This window comes from Agelaius tricolor, unplaced genomic scaffold (assembly GCF_023055355.1).
Source record: "Agelaius tricolor isolate 1412-34295 unplaced genomic scaffold, bAgeTri1.0.p SCAF_16, whole genome shotgun sequence".
Taxonomy (NCBI): domain Eukaryota; kingdom Metazoa; phylum Chordata; class Aves; order Passeriformes; family Icteridae; genus Agelaius; species Agelaius tricolor.
The window spans coordinates 2,835,291-2,852,227 of record NW_027269276.1 but is presented as its reverse complement, the minus strand read 5'-3'; the positions used below and the strand labels follow the sequence as shown (position 1 = coordinate 2,852,227).

The following is a 16,937-nucleotide window of genomic DNA, read 5'->3' as shown; positions in this document are numbered from 1 at the left end:
TCCATTAAAAACTCAATTTTAAGGATTTATAACTTGGTTACAGCTGTTTGCTTGGGCTAAAGGTGGCAGTTAACTATCTGCTTGCAGCTTTCCTTGTTATTTAAGGAGATGGAGTTGGCAATTACGAGTTGTGCATGTGGGATAGTGGGTGCTGCAAACACGGGGTGGCAGTGGAGGGACTGGGGTGTCCCCTGGGAGGCAAAAACAAGCATCCTGAGACAGTGGGGCTGTGCTAGGCAAGTACCCTGCTGCTGCCCGTTTGCTCCTGCATGGAAAAATAAGGTCTAAAAAGCAGCTTGTTCCCCGTATTTACACGGCGTGAACTGCCCGGCACTTCAATGGATTCCTCGGCAGGCTCACCGCCCCAGCAGGAAATCAAGTAAACAGTGGGAAAGGCACTCCACCCTATTTTTAGATAAGAGGCCGCCCCAACTCCCAGCACACTGCAGGAAGAGGCAGCAGAGGAAGGAGTGGTGGCAGAGGTTGAAGTGGGGGCTTCACAGCCTGGCCTGGGGCTTCTGGCAGTAGAATCCAACCCCCAGATTCTCTGGAGCACCCAGGGAACAGCCACTGTGAAGCCCCGAGCCACTGCGACACTTACCCACAGCGCTCCCGAGCTGCCAAAAAGGCCTTTTTCCCAATGCTTTAGCCAATACTGGGCATTTTTTAAAAGTACCCAAAAAGGGAAGGGGCACAGGAAGGGGCCAGTGCATCCCCAGCAGGGACTGGCAGCTATCAATCATATGTGACGTTGGCCAAACAAGGACAACAATCCATTGTCAGAACCTGTGGCAGCATCCATGTCCCTCCCCAGCCATGACACAGCCACTTGTTCTGGGTGGAAAACCAGGGGAATGCTTAACGTGACAGAGGCCCCTGGGAAAGGATACCAGGAGCCCAAAGAGCATGGAAGAGAGGGTTGGACATACTGGGGATTGGGATACTGCTCTTTCCATCCACACCAGCATCCAGGGGGACATTTTGGGGTGCAAAGTTACCCCCCCAAGAACCACTTTGGGTTTCTCATCCTGGCAGAGCTTTGCACAACTTGGGGCCTCCCTGCTCTGCTGGGGCCGTGCCAAGGGGTCCCACCAGCACCAGGCACCTCCCGCCGTCACCACCCTCGGCTGCCAAATCCACCAGAGCTCTTAGGAACACCAGGGACAACCAGGAAAAATTAGAGATGATTGGCTCCCCCCCGCCCCAGCCCTAGTGCTGGCATTGCCTCGGGGGCCGAGCTGCCCATCCCCGCACCAGACCCCGGGACAGGAGGAGGAGGGCGAGCGCATCTGGGCGCTGTGGGATCCACACCTTTTTAATGCCTTGCTCAAAAGCCTGTTTGGCCAATAGACCAGGTCCATCAACTGTCTTCCCATCATCATCTGGCCCCCAGCTCGCGCTGTAAATGTCAATGTAATCGGGTCTGATGCCAAGCGACTTCGCTTCAACAACATCTGTTACATCTCCATCTAACATACGAATGCCTAAAAGCACAAAAACATCAGATATTAGGGCTTCACGGCGTGGATGACAGTGTGAGGATTGCAATCAAAGGGCTTTGTTAACGGCGGCGGAAACCGCACGGCTCAGGCGTGCCTGGAATAGCTTCAGCCCGTGGCCCCGCATGCCAACAAGCCTGGCAGCAGGATGCTGGGGAGCTATGGGGAAACTTCTCTGTGTTGCTGGCTTCATGACAAGTGATGGACAAGGGGGTCTTAAAATTCACTTCCCTTCCTTTGGTGGGGAATGGGTGGTGGTAGTGGTACTGCACTCCCCAGGGACAAAATCCCCCCACTAAAATCCTTTTTTCTCCCCTTTTGATTCCTTAGCTAGCACATTTCTCCACCTGGAAGATTTTCGTGTTGCCTGAACACTCATGCCCCTCAGCTTCAGGCACATTGGTAGGATGAAGCCTCTCCCCTTGACTGGGGATGACTGTGACTGTTCCCAAACCCCATCACTGCCCAACTGATGCCAGCGGTTCCCTGGAGAGGGAAAAGCCCCGGGAAAAAAACCCAGGCTGTGGTTTGTATGGCCAAAATCAGAGCCAGGACCCCAAGACATGGGACAACAATGCCACCTGGGATAACTCTCACTTTCAGCTGGGAATGCCAGCAGGTACCAGCCAGGATGCTCACAGGCAGAGCCCACCAGCCATGGTGGGCTGGGCTGGGGGATTGCTGCACACTCTCAGCCTCTGACTGCTGCAATATGAGAGCACAAACCCCTCTGCTCTCCATCACCCTTTCCCTGCTGGGTTTCCTCTCAATACAGTGGGTAGAGGGTGCCAGGCACCCCAGCAGGCTGCCCAGAAACAGCCCTTGCAGGAAAAGCAATGCTGGAAATTTCAGCATCGTATTTTGTCAGCCAGGGAGAGTCTGGTTTATGAAAACGCATTTCCCCTTCCACATGTATTTTGTCTTAAAGCAAACAAATGCAGGCAGATGTCATTCCAGCTGCAGCTGCACTCTGGACACCAGTCAACTCAAATATCTCCTTCTGACGCTGTCCCCAACCAGCCAAAACCAAGCTTAGAAATGTAAAATCAGGGAGCAGAGCTGTTCCCAAAAAATTCCTCTTTGTCAACAAGAAAACACAAGGAGAAGGGGCGAAGAGCCAAGCCCAGCATCTGAGCTGCACACGGCAAGGAAAGCCAGCTGAGGGATGAGGTTTGTGCTTGCTGTATCTGGCTGTTCTCATCAGCAAGCCCAAAATCAGCCTAAAGTCAACCCAAAGCCAACCCAAAGTCTGCCCAGGGACAGCCACCCGCAGTGAGGGGCTCCCTGGTCAAATAATGGGGAGCAGGAGGGAGCAGGGGTGGGTGCTGCGAAATAAATGAGGTTTGTGTCACACAGGGAGCAACACCCACCTCCAAAGCAAGCATTGGAGGAGAGGGAAGAGGAGGAGGAATGGCAGGAGCCTTTTCCTTGAGCAGTGATGTGTTTTGCCCAGGGCATATGAAAAGCAATGCAAGAGCACTGAAGAGCAGCCAGTAAAATTAGATGGGAGCTCTCCGAGTGTGACAAATAGGCTTCCCCAACAAGTTGTGCTCATTAATCGCTGCTTTATTTGTGTAATCCATCTAAAATCACTCTCGCTGCAGCTATAGCGTATTTTCCTCCATGATCCCAAACTTGATACGGCTCAGACTCTATTTTTCCCCTTTGCCTGCTCACATTGTGGGAAGCCCCCGGCCCCCAGCCCTCTGCCAGGTGTCTTGTCTCACTCAACACCTCCCCAGCACACCCCTGAGGCAAGGCACTCGTTAAAGGGAGCAAATTAAAATGAGACCCAGAGGTCGTCATAAAGTCAACAAGGAACTCTCGTCTCCACAGCTGCTGTAGAGAAAGGAGCATGAAGGGAATGGCCTGATCCTGCAGGATCCAATAAATCCCACCACGAGCTTTGCCTTGCTCTACTGCTGCTTGCTGTGTGCTTGGATATGGGTTTTTAGAGGCAAGAAACCTCTAAGAAGCAAAAAGCCATCACACGTGTAGGGGGCACAGGAGATGGGATGGGATGATGTGCCATAGGCCTTACAGCCCTACCAGTCCACTCTTCACCCTCCCTGGGTTATTTCTTCCCTCTGGAGATTTTCCCAGCACAGACAACCCTGGGAGGTACTTGGCCAAGAGCACGATCCCTGTGGACACTGCTCCCATGCAGACACAACTCTAACAAAAGCTGTTTCCTGCACAGCCAGGATGAATAAGCCAAAAGAAGGAATTAAACCCCAAATCCACTTGTGGGCATTTGGATCCCTGCTGCTGACAGTCACTTCTCCCAGCACTGGGGTGGTAGGAGGGGCTGCAGGAAAAACCCCTCTCCTGTTCCAACCATGCCAGGGATGGGTCTGAAGGCTGAAAGAACTCAGCTCCAGGGATTTGTCCCCTACACTGTTCCACCAGCCATGTAAGGTGGGACACCACACTCCCACCCCTGCTAAGACCCTCATGTCCCCAGGGTTGCCCCAGCTTAAACCAGTTCAGCTAATGCAAATGAACTCAGCAATGCTAATTAGCACTAGGATCCAATTTGGTGATGGAGATTTGTTTGCTTTCCACACATGTTATTTGAGGGGCTGTGCAGAAAATCCTCCCTATATGCATCTCTGACCCCCCACCTTCTTGGTGTTTTTTGCCCCTGAGGGTATTTTGGGGTTCTCCCCAGGCCCCCTGCTCTGAGCAGCTCCTCAGCATCCCTTGACCCCGCAAATGAGTGACATCAGCTCTGAACCTCAGCCAGCACCACTGACCACAGCAAACACAGCCACCCCAAGGACAAGGGGTGAAAACACCACATCCTCAATCCACATGCACCCTTCACAGCAAGGATGCAGCCCAAGCAGGAAGTTTCCACCCTAAATCCATGGAGCCAGAGTCCCCTGTATGCCATAGCACCCATCCTCCTCCCCCAACACCCCTGGGGCTCCCTGCAGCCAAGGCACCACGGAGGAGACTTTCTCCCGGGGGAGCAGCATCCCACCTCTCCCCCAGGAGCCCGTTGGTGTGGCCAGGGTGGCCGTGGTCCCTCAGGGGGACGGTGAAGGGCAGGGGAGCCATGGAGGTGCAGCCTCACCTCCGATGCGGGCGTTGTAGGCGATGCCCACGATGCAGTAGGAGTTGTTGGCCGCCGCCGCCACCTCCCCCGCGCAGCGAGTGCCGTGCCTGCAAGGAGAAACCCCCATCAGCTCTGGCCATGGCAAAGGATCCCCCCAGCCACACCCCACCCAGCACCCAACACCAGCCCCGAGGCTGGAGCAGAGGAAGAAACTGCCCTTACCCAAAACCCACACCAAGCGGGTGGAGGAAACTAATGCTGAAAGCAATTTGCTGTTTGCATTTTGCGCCTAAATCCAATTTGCTGTTTGCATTTTACACCTTGATGCAACTTCCTCTTTGCATTTTGCACCTAAATGCAACTTCCTCTTAGCATCTTGCACCTCTATGCAGGCTGCTCTTTGCATTCCTGTTTCCTTTCCACCTGTAACCATCCCACTTTAACTGAAGCCCAAAAAATGCATCCAGGCTTTGCCATCTCAGCCACCCATCCTGACTCACGTGGCTCAATCCCCAGCCAGGGCAAGGAACCCCCTGGTGCTGTATTGGGTGGCTGGAGGATTCATTATCAATTAGTGTAGTTGGCACCAGCTGAATTTGCATTAAACACAAGGACTCTGTGCAAAGTCCTTAACACAGCCTACTCTAGAGCACTGGGAATGGGGAAAGGGATCTGGAAGTCACTCCAGAGGGGACACCCAGCCTCAGGAACACCCCCATTACAATTATTATTAATTGCTCCATTACAATTATCATCACATACTTGTTCTCATTGCTGGCATCGTAGCGTGGAGTTGGGTCGTGGTCATTCCCATTAACATCGTAGCTTGCAAGAGGGTCCTGAAAATATTAGATTCACCATTAAATTCAGCTTACTAGTTGCTTGTGTTGGCCAGTAGCTGCACTGATGGCCAGTGCAGGCAATCAGAGCAGAAAATTACATTTTCCCTTTAGTTTCTGCCTGTTTGCTTGGAATAAATAGTTTTAGGCTGCAGTCCTGCGTGTTTCCCAGGGGAAATATCCTGCTACCTCAGGAACTGCTCCTCTGAACCCCAAATCCTGCTGGGTTCAGCGCCCCCATCCCTCCCACTCTGGCCATGTGGGGTTTGAGCTGGGGCTGAATGGGTTCATGCAGGTTTTTGGCTCTGCCCTGGTGAGCAGAGGGAGGAGGCTACTTTCCAGGCAGCTGCAAAGGGAGTTCCCCCAATCCTCTTTATCTAAAAACCTCATTTCCTTCTTAAAAACATCTCAAGCTTTCTTTTTTTTTTTTTTTAAACCAAAACAACAAACCTTTTCCTCTAAATATGCCAATGCACAGACTTCAGCTGTGTTTACACACTGAAATTCTCCATGAACCAATTCATGGTGAGGATCAGCCCCAGTCCATCCCGTCCATCCCCCAGCTCACATAGTTCTGCAGGAGGTCAGGGTGGTTCCTCTCTATGCCGTCATCCAGGATGGTGACCACCACGTTCTTGCCCGTGTAGCCCCTCTGCCAGGCTGCCAGGATGTTCATCTCCGACCTGCACCGACTGTTTTTATCACCACAGTGCTGCGGGGACAAACACAGCTGCAAAAGGGCTGCAACCCCATTCCAGCCCATCTAAGCAAACAGCCAGGCTGGGAGCCCATTTAATCAACCAGAAAATATATTTACAACCCACCCCCTGCCATATAACTTGCAGATTTGTTATAACTTTACTCCACAGATCAAGCCCATCCTGCAGCAGTTAATCCAGGCAATGCTATCTCCCCATTATTCTTTTCCTCTTCCATTTCAAGTACTATGGGCTCCTGGGTTTTGAAGTGCTCACTTCCTTTCCACCCTTAATTTTCAATGAATTTCCCTGTCAAATACAGATCGATGAAGCAGGCAGGAGAAAAATTATATTACAAATAGATGGCTGCAGCTCTGGGATGGGTAAAATACAGCAGTGCTGCTCCCAAGCCTTTGCTGTGCAGACCATGAAGAGGGGCTGCTAACAAGGGTGAAACACTTCGAACCAGACTCTCAGGTGTATTAATTCACTATTTTTAAATCCTGCTGCCAAGCACATTTGATGCTATTATTTCATTACTGGCTGGGCTGAGCAAAGATTGATGATGCATTTGCTTAGAAATAAAGCAGTGACAGGGAGACACCCACCAGGTACCACATGTTGGGCCACACCGGGTCGTTGAAGGGCAGGGCATGTGGCTCCCCTCGGACCTGCCTCTTCACCCTCCTCTTCACCTCCTGCTGCTGCAGCCAGTCCACCTGCAAGCAGAGACCTGGGTCAACACCACCCATGGGCACTGAGCCTGGCATTGCCCACTGAAATGGGATGTGGGATGTGGGATGCAGAAGCAATGCCAGCCTCAGCCTGAACCCCATGCTCTGGCAAACCCCCATCTCCGTGGCCAGAGCTGCTGTGGAGACAGCAGCTCCATTTGGAAGGAGACGGGATGGATGGACAGACAGACAGGGTGAGCTCAGCTCGTTGTGCTGTCTAAGCCAGAGCAGATTCCTCTGCTGGAGCAGCAGAGCCCTGGAGCACAAATAACGGCGCCTCGGAGCGCGTGCCTGAGCCCCCCTGGCTCAGCGCAGCACAGAAGCACGCGCTGGAGTCCCGCTGGAGACAGACCACATATTTCAGTGTTTAGTCAAAGTTTTGGAGAAGACTCAGGTGCTTGGCTTAGATTTTGGGCTGATCCTTCCTGCCGGCTGGGAGGCAGCAGCTCAGCCCTGAGGCTGTTCCACCTGGCTCCGCGCTGCTCATCCTTCGAGCTCCTTCCTCCTGACAAAATAACAAAAACTGGGGGCTTTACCCAAGCACAACACGCATTTCCCAAAAATATGTGACGGCCACACACGGCTGTGACAGAGCTCAGGGGACGTGGCCAGCTCCACACAAGTATTTTTGGCAGAGGCTGCGTGTGAGGTGGCCTTGGAGCCGGCCACTCTGACATTTGTTTGCGTTCCAGCGGGGCATGACACGCAGGGAGATCAAACGGGAAATGATCTGGAAAAGGCCATGATTGGGAAATGCTGGTGTTTGCCCACGGCGCTGTGGCGGGAGCTGCCTAAGGTGCTGCTTTGGAAGCAGCCACATCCCATCCCTATCAAACATTAACTGTCCCCCAGACCCTTTATTGCCACACAAAGGGCTTTCCTGCCTTCAGCATGGAGGTGAAGCACAAGTTTAGTGAAAAAAGGTTATAAAAGTAATTTATAGACCAAATCTTTACAGATGTTCATGCTGGGGGAGAAAGGAGGCACCAGCCAATGAACTGTGAGGACTGTGTGGCACATCCCTCCTTGCTGGACACTTTCTTCCTGATGGCTCCGGGTCTTTTGGGAGCTACTCATGGAGATGTCTCTACTGTTGTGACTAAGGTTTTGTAACAAAAGGAATAAAAATACAAAGTGCAACTTTTGTTGAGCTCATTTATGTAAAACTGTCAGCTGAACTGAGTTCCTGCACAGTTTATTGCTTTGTGCCTCAGATGGAGGTGGATGTCAGAAACCCGACAGCTTCCAGCCTAGAGCTTGGGTTTTAAACACATATATATTATAAAGAAAAAAAAAAAAACCCACTGTTGAAAGGAAAAAAAAATGTATTTCATAGAAAAATGATTTTCCACACTGCCTTGGCTGCTGAGAGTGCACCACTTTGCTTACACAGTGATGGATTTAAACACTGGAAGCAAAAATATAACTTCATGGTCTAGTTAAAAAAAAAATAAAAGTACATTAAATAGGGGTTATGGCCCAAATAACAGGCTTTTTTCCTTAAAGCACCACTCCCTGGCAGCATTTCCATGAGTCTGGCTGCCCGAGCCACAGCTACCACATTTCCCTGCTGCTTTGCAGGACGCAGGAATGATGGTAAGGTGTGGGATTTTGGGGGGTTTTGCCAGGAGCTGCCTCACAGGGATGTCTTCATCTCAAACAGGCTCCTGATCGACCCCAGCGCTGCCAGCCAGGAGTCGATGGAGCCATCGTGTGTGGACACAGAGAAATCAGCAGTTTAAGGACATTGATTTCAAGGAAGAGTTGATAAATCAATGTGGCTGGCATGGGAAAATAGGCAAGCAAGAGGAGTCTGGGGCATCCCTGCAACAGCTCCTGCAGCTCATGAAACTCAGATCAACTTCCATTGCTGATCCAGGCTGGGGAAAAGCTTCTTGAATATGTAAAATAAAGGGGGAAAAGGCTTTTTAGTACTAGAAATGGCCCAAACTGTTATAGCCCTGAGGCGCAGGGTCCCAGCTCTACCTTGCAAACCCTAATTATTGCAGAATCACAGAATGGTTTGGGTTGGGGGGGACCTTAAAGCTCATCTCACTCCAAATCTTCTGCCATGGGCAGGGACACCTTCCACCAAACCAGGTTGCTTCAAGCCCCATCCAACCTGGCCTTCAACACTTCCAGGGATCCCAGTGGCTGTGCAGGAGTTAAAGTGGAGATCCAGGATAAACAAGATGGTTCCAGCACATGTTTGCCATAAAGCACAGCAAATAATTCAGATGGGGTTGATTTTGCTGTGGTGTGTGGCCAGAGGCACAGGGACCAAGGCCATGGCAAACCCTGATGAGGATTAGGAGACTGGAGCAGTGAGGATGGAGGCTCAAGCACTGTATGGACCAACAGGAGCATTCCAGCAAGCAAGGGAAGTTTATGGCAGTAAGAGCTGCAAGTGGAGCCCTAAGAGGGGTGGCACAGCGTGGTGTGACCCCACTCTGCACCCCACTCTCCCTCCCCAGCTCCCATCACCATGACCTATCCCCAAAATTACTGGATTGCCACATCCTTCCTCCCTTTCCATCACATGCCACATCTCTTGGCTCATACCAGCCCCAGCAGGAGCAGCCAGCTGCCCCAGGGTCTCTTGGGGCAACGGGGCAGCTCAGCAGCAGCGTGGTCACACAAGGATCAGGACCCTGGCTGCTTCCCTGTGTGTCCTGGAGTCTCCCCTTCCCCAGACTTCTCCTGGGGCTGGAGAGCTTGGTGTGGTCCTCCTGCCCAGCTCATGCCACCGAACCCCACAGCAAACAAATAACAGCACAGGAAACAATAGCCCCCAGAAGGCATGAACCACCCAACATCTGCAAACAACCGGATTGGCTGGTTCCTCAGGATTTCTGCAAGATTTGTTTCCATCCTCCCTATTCCAGCTCCTGTCCTCGTGCCTCGAGGTGATGTTTTCCTGCATGCATGCTAAGCTGGTGCCATCTGAATGCATCATTTAAACGATTTGTAAATGTAGATGGGAGAGGGGGAGAGACAAGACATGCCAACAGGTTTTGAACTGATAAGGAAGGATTGAGAGAACAGGAGTTAATTGCTGCAGCTTGGAGCCCACAGAGCAAGGTAAGGTAAAGGTTAATATGACTAAAAGCCAATTGATTTAGTTTGCATTATAACCAGACTCATTTAAATAGGGGTATTTCAAATGCAGAGAATTCGTTGTTTGCTGGGATGCCTGTGCACCCCCTGAGGGCAAACAGCTTTAATTAAAGCCCAGCACACTTCCAGGGCACCAGGCTCCCCTCGCCGAGGTTTCCCGAGGTTTCCCCCGCTGGCAAAGCAGCCACTCCAACGCCTCCTCCTCAAAAATGTGCTACAGACCTTGTCCAAATATTTAACAGCAAATCTCTCCGGAAAGTCTGGGGAGGGCAGGGCTGCTGTGTGTGTTTGGGGAGATGTGGATGGGGCCGGGTGTGGAAATGTCTTGGGAAGGAGCATCCCAAGGGTGTCTGAGCACCCCTAGGATGGCCAGAGGATGGCCAGACATCGCTGGAGGCAGCAGCAGCTTGCTACCTAAGGCTACTACATTCAGCAAAATGGCTTTTTCTGCTTTTATGTCCCCCTCTCCCAAAAAAACCTTCCCACCATTAACCCTTCCCCTGCTCTGCACAAGTCACATCTCACAGTGCTCAGGGGGAGCTGGGGGAGGAGGACAGCCAAAGGGGAGCCCCAGCCCTTCTCCACCACCCCAAACCCAGCTCGCCCAGGTCCCTCCTTGCCTTCTTCCCCCCGACCCCATTACTTTTGTCAATTCAGCTGTGCTGAAAATCCCTTTGGATGCTTGCTCTAGGAAAGAAGCAATGCAGAGCTATTGCCAAGGATTTCACACATAGCAACCATTGAGGCAGCAAGTGTTGTGGCAACTGGATCAACACCCTGAGCATGCAACAGCCTTTCTGTCCTGGAAAGCTTTTCCCCCTTTTCTTCCTCCCGGCTTTCAGGCAGATGTTAGTGTTTAGTCACTTTTACGTATTTTTCACCAGCGCTCTCCGTGCCCATGCCCAGTGAGTCACTCGTGTGTGCGCAGGGCTGTGGCTCAAGGGTAACATGTCATCCCGGGATGCTACAGCTCACTCTTGACCCACATCAAGCCAACAGCCTCCTCCAGGGACAGGTGGGGACCCCCATCCCACCACCCCACAGGGGCTGGGGGACACCAGGGTGCCCAGCCCCGTACCTTGGGGTCCATGCGGAGGAAGTTGTGCGGTCCCCGGCTGCTCAGCGTGGAGCGCTTAAACGTCTTGCTGTGGTGAAAGTGGTAGTAGTTTTCCAAGCTTCCAATCTGCAAAAAAAAAAGAGGTTGTTTGGGTTGTTTTTTTTTTTTAAAAGTCTGTTTTCCCGTGGCTGCCCCCCCATTTTGTACTGGCAGCACCAGTGCAGCCGTGCCCTGCACCCCAAATCCCTCAGTCCCACAGAGCTCCCGGGGCTGGGGAGGATGCAGGATGCTGGCACCAGCCCCGATGCCACCGCTGTGACAAACAGCGTTGGTGGTCGGACGCTGCACTGGCACAACAGAGCCCGGAAAACATTTTTATGAATTTTCACCCATTAAATGCATCTTTGAAAACTGCCTTTCATCGGCTCCCAAGCAGAAATAATGAGCTAAAAATGAGCTCAGCAGCTGCGGCGCAGCCAGGGGAGCTGTGCCTCATCCTCCTGCCTTCTCCGCCCGGCGCTGCTCCGGCTTTGCCCCGGCTGCACATCAGGAGAGGTGATGCGATCCCCGCCCGCCCTGGGATGCTCCTGGGAAGCATGGGATATAAATGTGCATCGCCTGGAGTGAGGGATGGCAGCATTTGCAGGAGAACACGGTGCCAGCCACGCCACCCTGCCAAGCCCCGGGGTGGCTGCGCTGCCTCCGGCCCTCTCAGCCTGGCATCTGGAGACACCACAACTCCTCTTTTTTCATCCCAAATGCACGGATAAAGTCCCGGGGCTATGCAATGAATCGAGGGATCTCAGCCAGACACCGCATGTGAAACATCCCACGGGGATTCACAGCCAGAGGGACGGGAATGACCCAAAAGCTGCACTCGCTGGTATGTGGCTCCCAGATCACATAATTTGGGTACAAATTAGGACTTTGCTATAAATTCACTTTTGCCTAAATTGGTTTCCTTTTTTTTTTCCACTCCACATTCCATGTCAGGAGCTGGACGTTGGGAGCCAGTGACATTCCCTGTGTCTTGCTCACAGGACCAGAAAGGGCCATCCTACAAGCACCCATTTGCAACCCACAAGGCAACATCTTAAGACCATGTGTGACCCAGGGGCCAGGGTGACATTCCTGAGGCCAGACCAGGGCTGGCTGCAATGGAACAGCAGGGAACAAACAGGTTTGTCTGGATCAGATACTAAAGCAGATGACAACTACTTACATCTTTATCACACTTGATACTTTGAGAACTGCCAGTGTCTCTTACAAGCATTAAATATTTAATTAGTCTTACTCTGCCTTTTATGCCAGGATGTCATTTCACCAACTTTACTGCTGTTAGTGTGATTTTTAGAATTTATCTCCACTCAAATTCATTTAAACCCTCCCCCTTCACATTACAGCATAGCTGGGCATTTTCTTTAACATCCACATAAAGAGGTTGCTCATTGCAATCTGTATTTGCCTTTTAAACCCATTCTTCAAATCCATTTTAAAAAGAGAAGGAGGGTGCTTCAACCTCTCCATATTTTAGGGAAGCCTTGACAAGGCCACCCTGCCTCTCACTCACTCTGCCTGGAAATCAGAGTACAGGGCTTACCACAAAATCCTGCAATGGGTTTAGGGTTGGAAGGGATCTTAAAGACATCCAGTTCCAACCCCCTGCCATGTGGGTCACCTTCCACCAGACCAGCTTGCTCCAAGCTTCATCCAGCCTGGCCTGAAAGAGGGATGGGGCATCCACAACTACTCTGGGCAACCTGTGCCAGTGCCCCACCATGCCCACAGTAAACAATTCCTTCCTAAGTAAAGAATTTCTTCCTTCTTTTTCACAAATAAATGCAAAATTATCATGTGATGCAAAGCAGCAAGAGCACAGGGAAGGTAATGATCTCATCACAGGCTCTGGGGATACATAGCCAGAGCAGCAGGAAAAGAACTCTGTGCCCCACTTCTTTATCCTCCTGGGATTTATGGGAAAAATAAGAAAAACCTTCCCATGATGGGAATACTTTGAAAGTCTGAGCAGAGGTTGGTCCCAGTGGACCAACCTGGTAGACCTCCAGATGTCCTGTTCCACCTAAGATATTCTAAGGAGAAAAACTTGTAAACGTCATTTTTCTTTTAAATGAAAAAGGATTTGTTGGTCCTCCTTGTGATCAGTCAGCTCAGTAAGTGCTTTGTAATGCAATCCCATCTCACCCAAACCATTTCATCTGTGCAAAGTACAGCTACACCAGCACTGGTGCCTTCCCAAAGGGTGGATCCAACCGGGAAGGCAGCGAGCCCTCCCCTCCCGGGGACACCACCCATTCCCAACAGGGACAAGAGGTACAGTCGCTGAGCTCCTGCCTTCAGGAATGTAATTCTCAAATGATCACGGATGTGTTCAGCTCAGTAAGGATCAAGCCAAGAGCTGCGGGATGACAGGAATCCAGGAAAGCTCCAAACACAGCCCAAAATTAATCCCATCCCTCTCCTGCACTGCAGGTGAGACCACTGAGAATGTGCCAGTCCTTCCAAAACTTAAGTGTTGGATACCACACAAGGAAAAACTCATATAAACCCTGGAACCAGGATGGGAAGGGGGTCACCATCACCCCCGAGCCAGCGGCGCTGCCCGGGGCTCCGGCGCCGTCCCCACAGCGCCCTCGGCCAGGGCCTGTCCCGGCTCGCCCCGGCACGGCCGGGGAACAAAGCCCGGCGGGAGGAATGAGCCGCCGAGGAATGAGCAGGCGTTCGAGGGTGTAAAAGCCGTTTCTTTTGTTTAGTTGTTTGCTTCACTTAAATAGAAGTTGACGCAAGTGATTCCCCAAGGGAAATGTCACTCTGCCATGACCCAGAAGGGTTTAGAGTGTCCTGGCTCGTGGTTTGGGCACGGGAAAATGCTCGGAGCTGTGTGTGCCAACCCCAGCAGTGCCTTTCCCGAGCAGTACCGTGTCAGGAGCCTCCAGGATTGCATCGCAGAGGAAAAGATGCCACCAGCCACCAAGGCAGGGCTGAGCCTCCTTGCACCCAGCTGGGTCTTCATCCAGCGTCCATCACCTCTCCTCCTCCCTCACTGCTTTGGACTCCACTCAAACATCTTCCCAGGGTGATAACATCCTTGGCAGAGTTTCCCAGCAGGTCTTGTCCAGAATCAGGCCCCCCAGGAAGGCACATCTCACTGGGGACAATGCCATCACCAGCAGCTCAACAAGCTGATGATGCAAGAGAAGAGGGGGACACCCAGGTCCTCACGAGGTTCAACACACCACGAACCTTGAGCACAACATTGCAAATGTCACACGTGAGCACACGTGCAGGGAAAGCAGTCCCTCAAGCTTTAACCCTGGACAGGACCCAGTGGAAAAAGCCCAAAAGCCAAAGGGAAAAGCTTGGAGAGATGGAGGGCTGAAGGCAGGGCGTTGAGAGCAGCTGGGGAAGCCCCAGAGGTGCACGAGCTCCCAGTATCCACGGGAAAGCTGGGAGCCAGGAACACCCTGATGCAACCACAGAAATATTTCCCTTGCTCTCCAGCCTGCACGGGGCTGCCCCGGGGAAAAGGCTCGGGGGAAAGGAGGGATGCTCCAGTGGAGCCACATTGCACCCATGGGCCAAATGCCTCCAGCATCATAGGGATGAGCTCACATAAACGGGATGCTGGGGCAGGAGGGAGGGGTAACAGATGCTCCAGCAGGGAAGGGACACAGCAAAAACCCAAACCAGGAGCTGACGTTAGGCTGATGCAACTTGGGAGAGTGGGAAGTTCAATCAAGATATTCTCTCCCTGAAGAGGGATAAACACTGAAAAGCCCTTTGGGTTGCACAACCACCTTTGCCCAGCCCTGTGATAGACGCGATTGAACAATACATGTGATTTTCCCCTTGGTGGGACGGGAGCTGAGCACGCAGGTAGGAGGCTGAGGGTGCGATGTGAGGGGTTGTCCCCCACGGGAGGTCACAGACACGGGTGCAGGAGACAATGTGCCCAATTCAGCCTCCCCCCAAAAAATTGTTTATGCAGCACCCCGTGACTTTAATTATAGTTAAAAACAGGGTTGCGATATAAAGCAAGGTTATAATTTGTAGTCCGGGAGACACCTTGGGCAGGAGGACGACCTGAAGTCTCACCCAGCCAAAAAAGCGCCGGGCAATAAACTCTGGAACAAACTCCGAGGACACCAGCCTGCATCTGGGATTGCAGAGGATGAAGAAATTGAAAGGAAAATGAGCTGCTGTGCGGAAAATCTCTTTTAAGACACCAGTGTTCTGCGGGGCTTTGAAAGCAAAAGTTCTCTGTGTTCCCAAGATCTCCGATAAAAACCCGGGCCAGAGAGTCCAAAGTTTGTTAAACCCACAAATACAACTTTCCGAGGTGGGAGGAACTTGTGCAAGCCCCCAGGAGGGCACCCCGAGGAGGGGCATCCAGTCGGGGGGAGCCCGCCCCCGGGCCAAAGCGCTCCGACAGCATCCCCGCATCGGCCCCGTTCTCATCCCGACCGCTCCAGGGGGCTCATCCCCCGCTCCCGGGACCCCCGGCATCGCCTCGGAGACCGGGCAGCTCGGCGAGACCTCCGCCAGCGGGGAGATCTCGGGGTCCATCTCCCGCTCCTGGGATCCTGCGCCGATCCCGGGAGTGCCGGCAGTTCCGCGGGGCCCCCGCCGCCTCCCCGGCCCCGGGACCATCGTCGGCTTCCCGGTACCGGGAGTCCCAGTGCGACACCCCGTGCGGCTCTCCGGCGCCGAGCTCCCCACGCCGGGGATCTGCCGCAGGCTCCCAGTGCCGGAATCCCCGGCAGTTTCCCGAGACCGCTCCGCCTTTCCGATCCCGGGACCCTCGGTATCCTCCCGGAACCTTTGGCTCCTCTCCGGTTGCGGGACCCCCGGCGTGAGACCCCCGGCAGCTCCCCGATCCCCCGCAGGCTCTCGGTGCCGGAACCCCCGGCAGCTCCCCGGTGCGACCCCCCAGCCCCGCATCCCCCGCTCCCGGTGCCCCAGCACCTGCCCGCTCGCGGAGCCCCCCGGACCCGCCGCCCCTTACCTGCCCCAGGCTGATGTACCCGTAGGCGGCGGCGAGGCGGGCGGCCTCGGCGGGGCCCCCCCCGCACCCGCACGGCCCAGTGGTTGGTGTAGACGGTGCGGGCGGGCTCGGCGGCGGCCCCGCGCCCGGGCAGCGCCAGCGGCAGCGCCAGGGCCAGCAGGCAGAGGCGGGCGGGCGGCGGGGCGGCCGCGCTCCCCGCGCCGGGGCCGGCGGCGGGCATGGTGCGGGGCCGGGCCGGGCTGGGCGGAGCGGGGCGCTGCGCCTTTTAACCGGCCCCGCAGCCCGCGGGGGCGGGGGGATGCTCGGGGGGGGCGGGGAGGGCCCGGGAGAGCGGGCGGACGGGGCGGCCCCCGGCACTGCCCCCCCGCGTCCCCCCGCCTGCCGCCGGGCAGCCCCGCTGCGTGCCCGGCGCTGCTCCCCGGAACCCCCACGCACACCTCTGCAGCCCCCTGCCCGACCCCGGGCAGCTCCCCGGACCTCTCCGTGCGCGGCTCTGTGTCCCTTCCCCGCGTACCTCCGGGCAACTCCCTGTGCCCCTCGGCATTGCCCCTACGCGTTCCGGCGCTGGTCCCCGAGCAGAACCCCTGCGTCCCCCCGGGTGCCGCGGTGCTGTTCCGCGGAACCCCCCCTGCCTCCCCCTGCATGTGACCGGGCAATCCCCTGTCCCCGCTGCATCATCCCCTGCGCGCCCCGGTGCTGCTCCGTGAACAACCACCTGCATCCCCCCGCATCCCTCTGCATGCCCCAGCACTGCCGTCCGGGTTTCCCCCTGCGCCCCACTTCATTGTCCTTTGTGCTCCCGATTCCCCGGGGCACCTCCCCTCCTTCCCCCGCAGACAGCCCCCATGCATCCTCCCAGCTCTGCTCCTCAGGTAACCCATGGCACCCTTCAGAGAGAGCCCCCGCATC

The 16,937-nt window shown here is 54.2% G+C and overlaps 1 protein-coding gene across 1 annotated transcript in view; it reads right to left on the bottom strand.

Annotated features, from left to right (window-relative positions):
* Positions 1-16,301, bottom strand: part of PCSK6 (proprotein convertase subtilisin/kexin type 6) — a 32,619-nt gene extending 16,318 nt beyond the window's left edge. The window contains 8 exon segments of the mRNA XM_071441224.1: positions 1,312-1,484; positions 4,579-4,667; positions 5,323-5,399; positions 5,968-6,111; positions 6,706-6,816; positions 11,027-11,131; positions 16,029-16,088; positions 16,090-16,301. Coding sequence (XP_071297325.1) covers positions 1,312-1,484; positions 4,579-4,667; positions 5,323-5,399; positions 5,968-6,111; positions 6,706-6,816; positions 11,027-11,131; positions 16,029-16,088; positions 16,090-16,248 — 918 coding nt within the window. The 5' untranslated portion in view covers positions 16,249-16,301.
* Between the last annotated feature and the right edge of the window lie 636 nt (positions 16,302-16,937).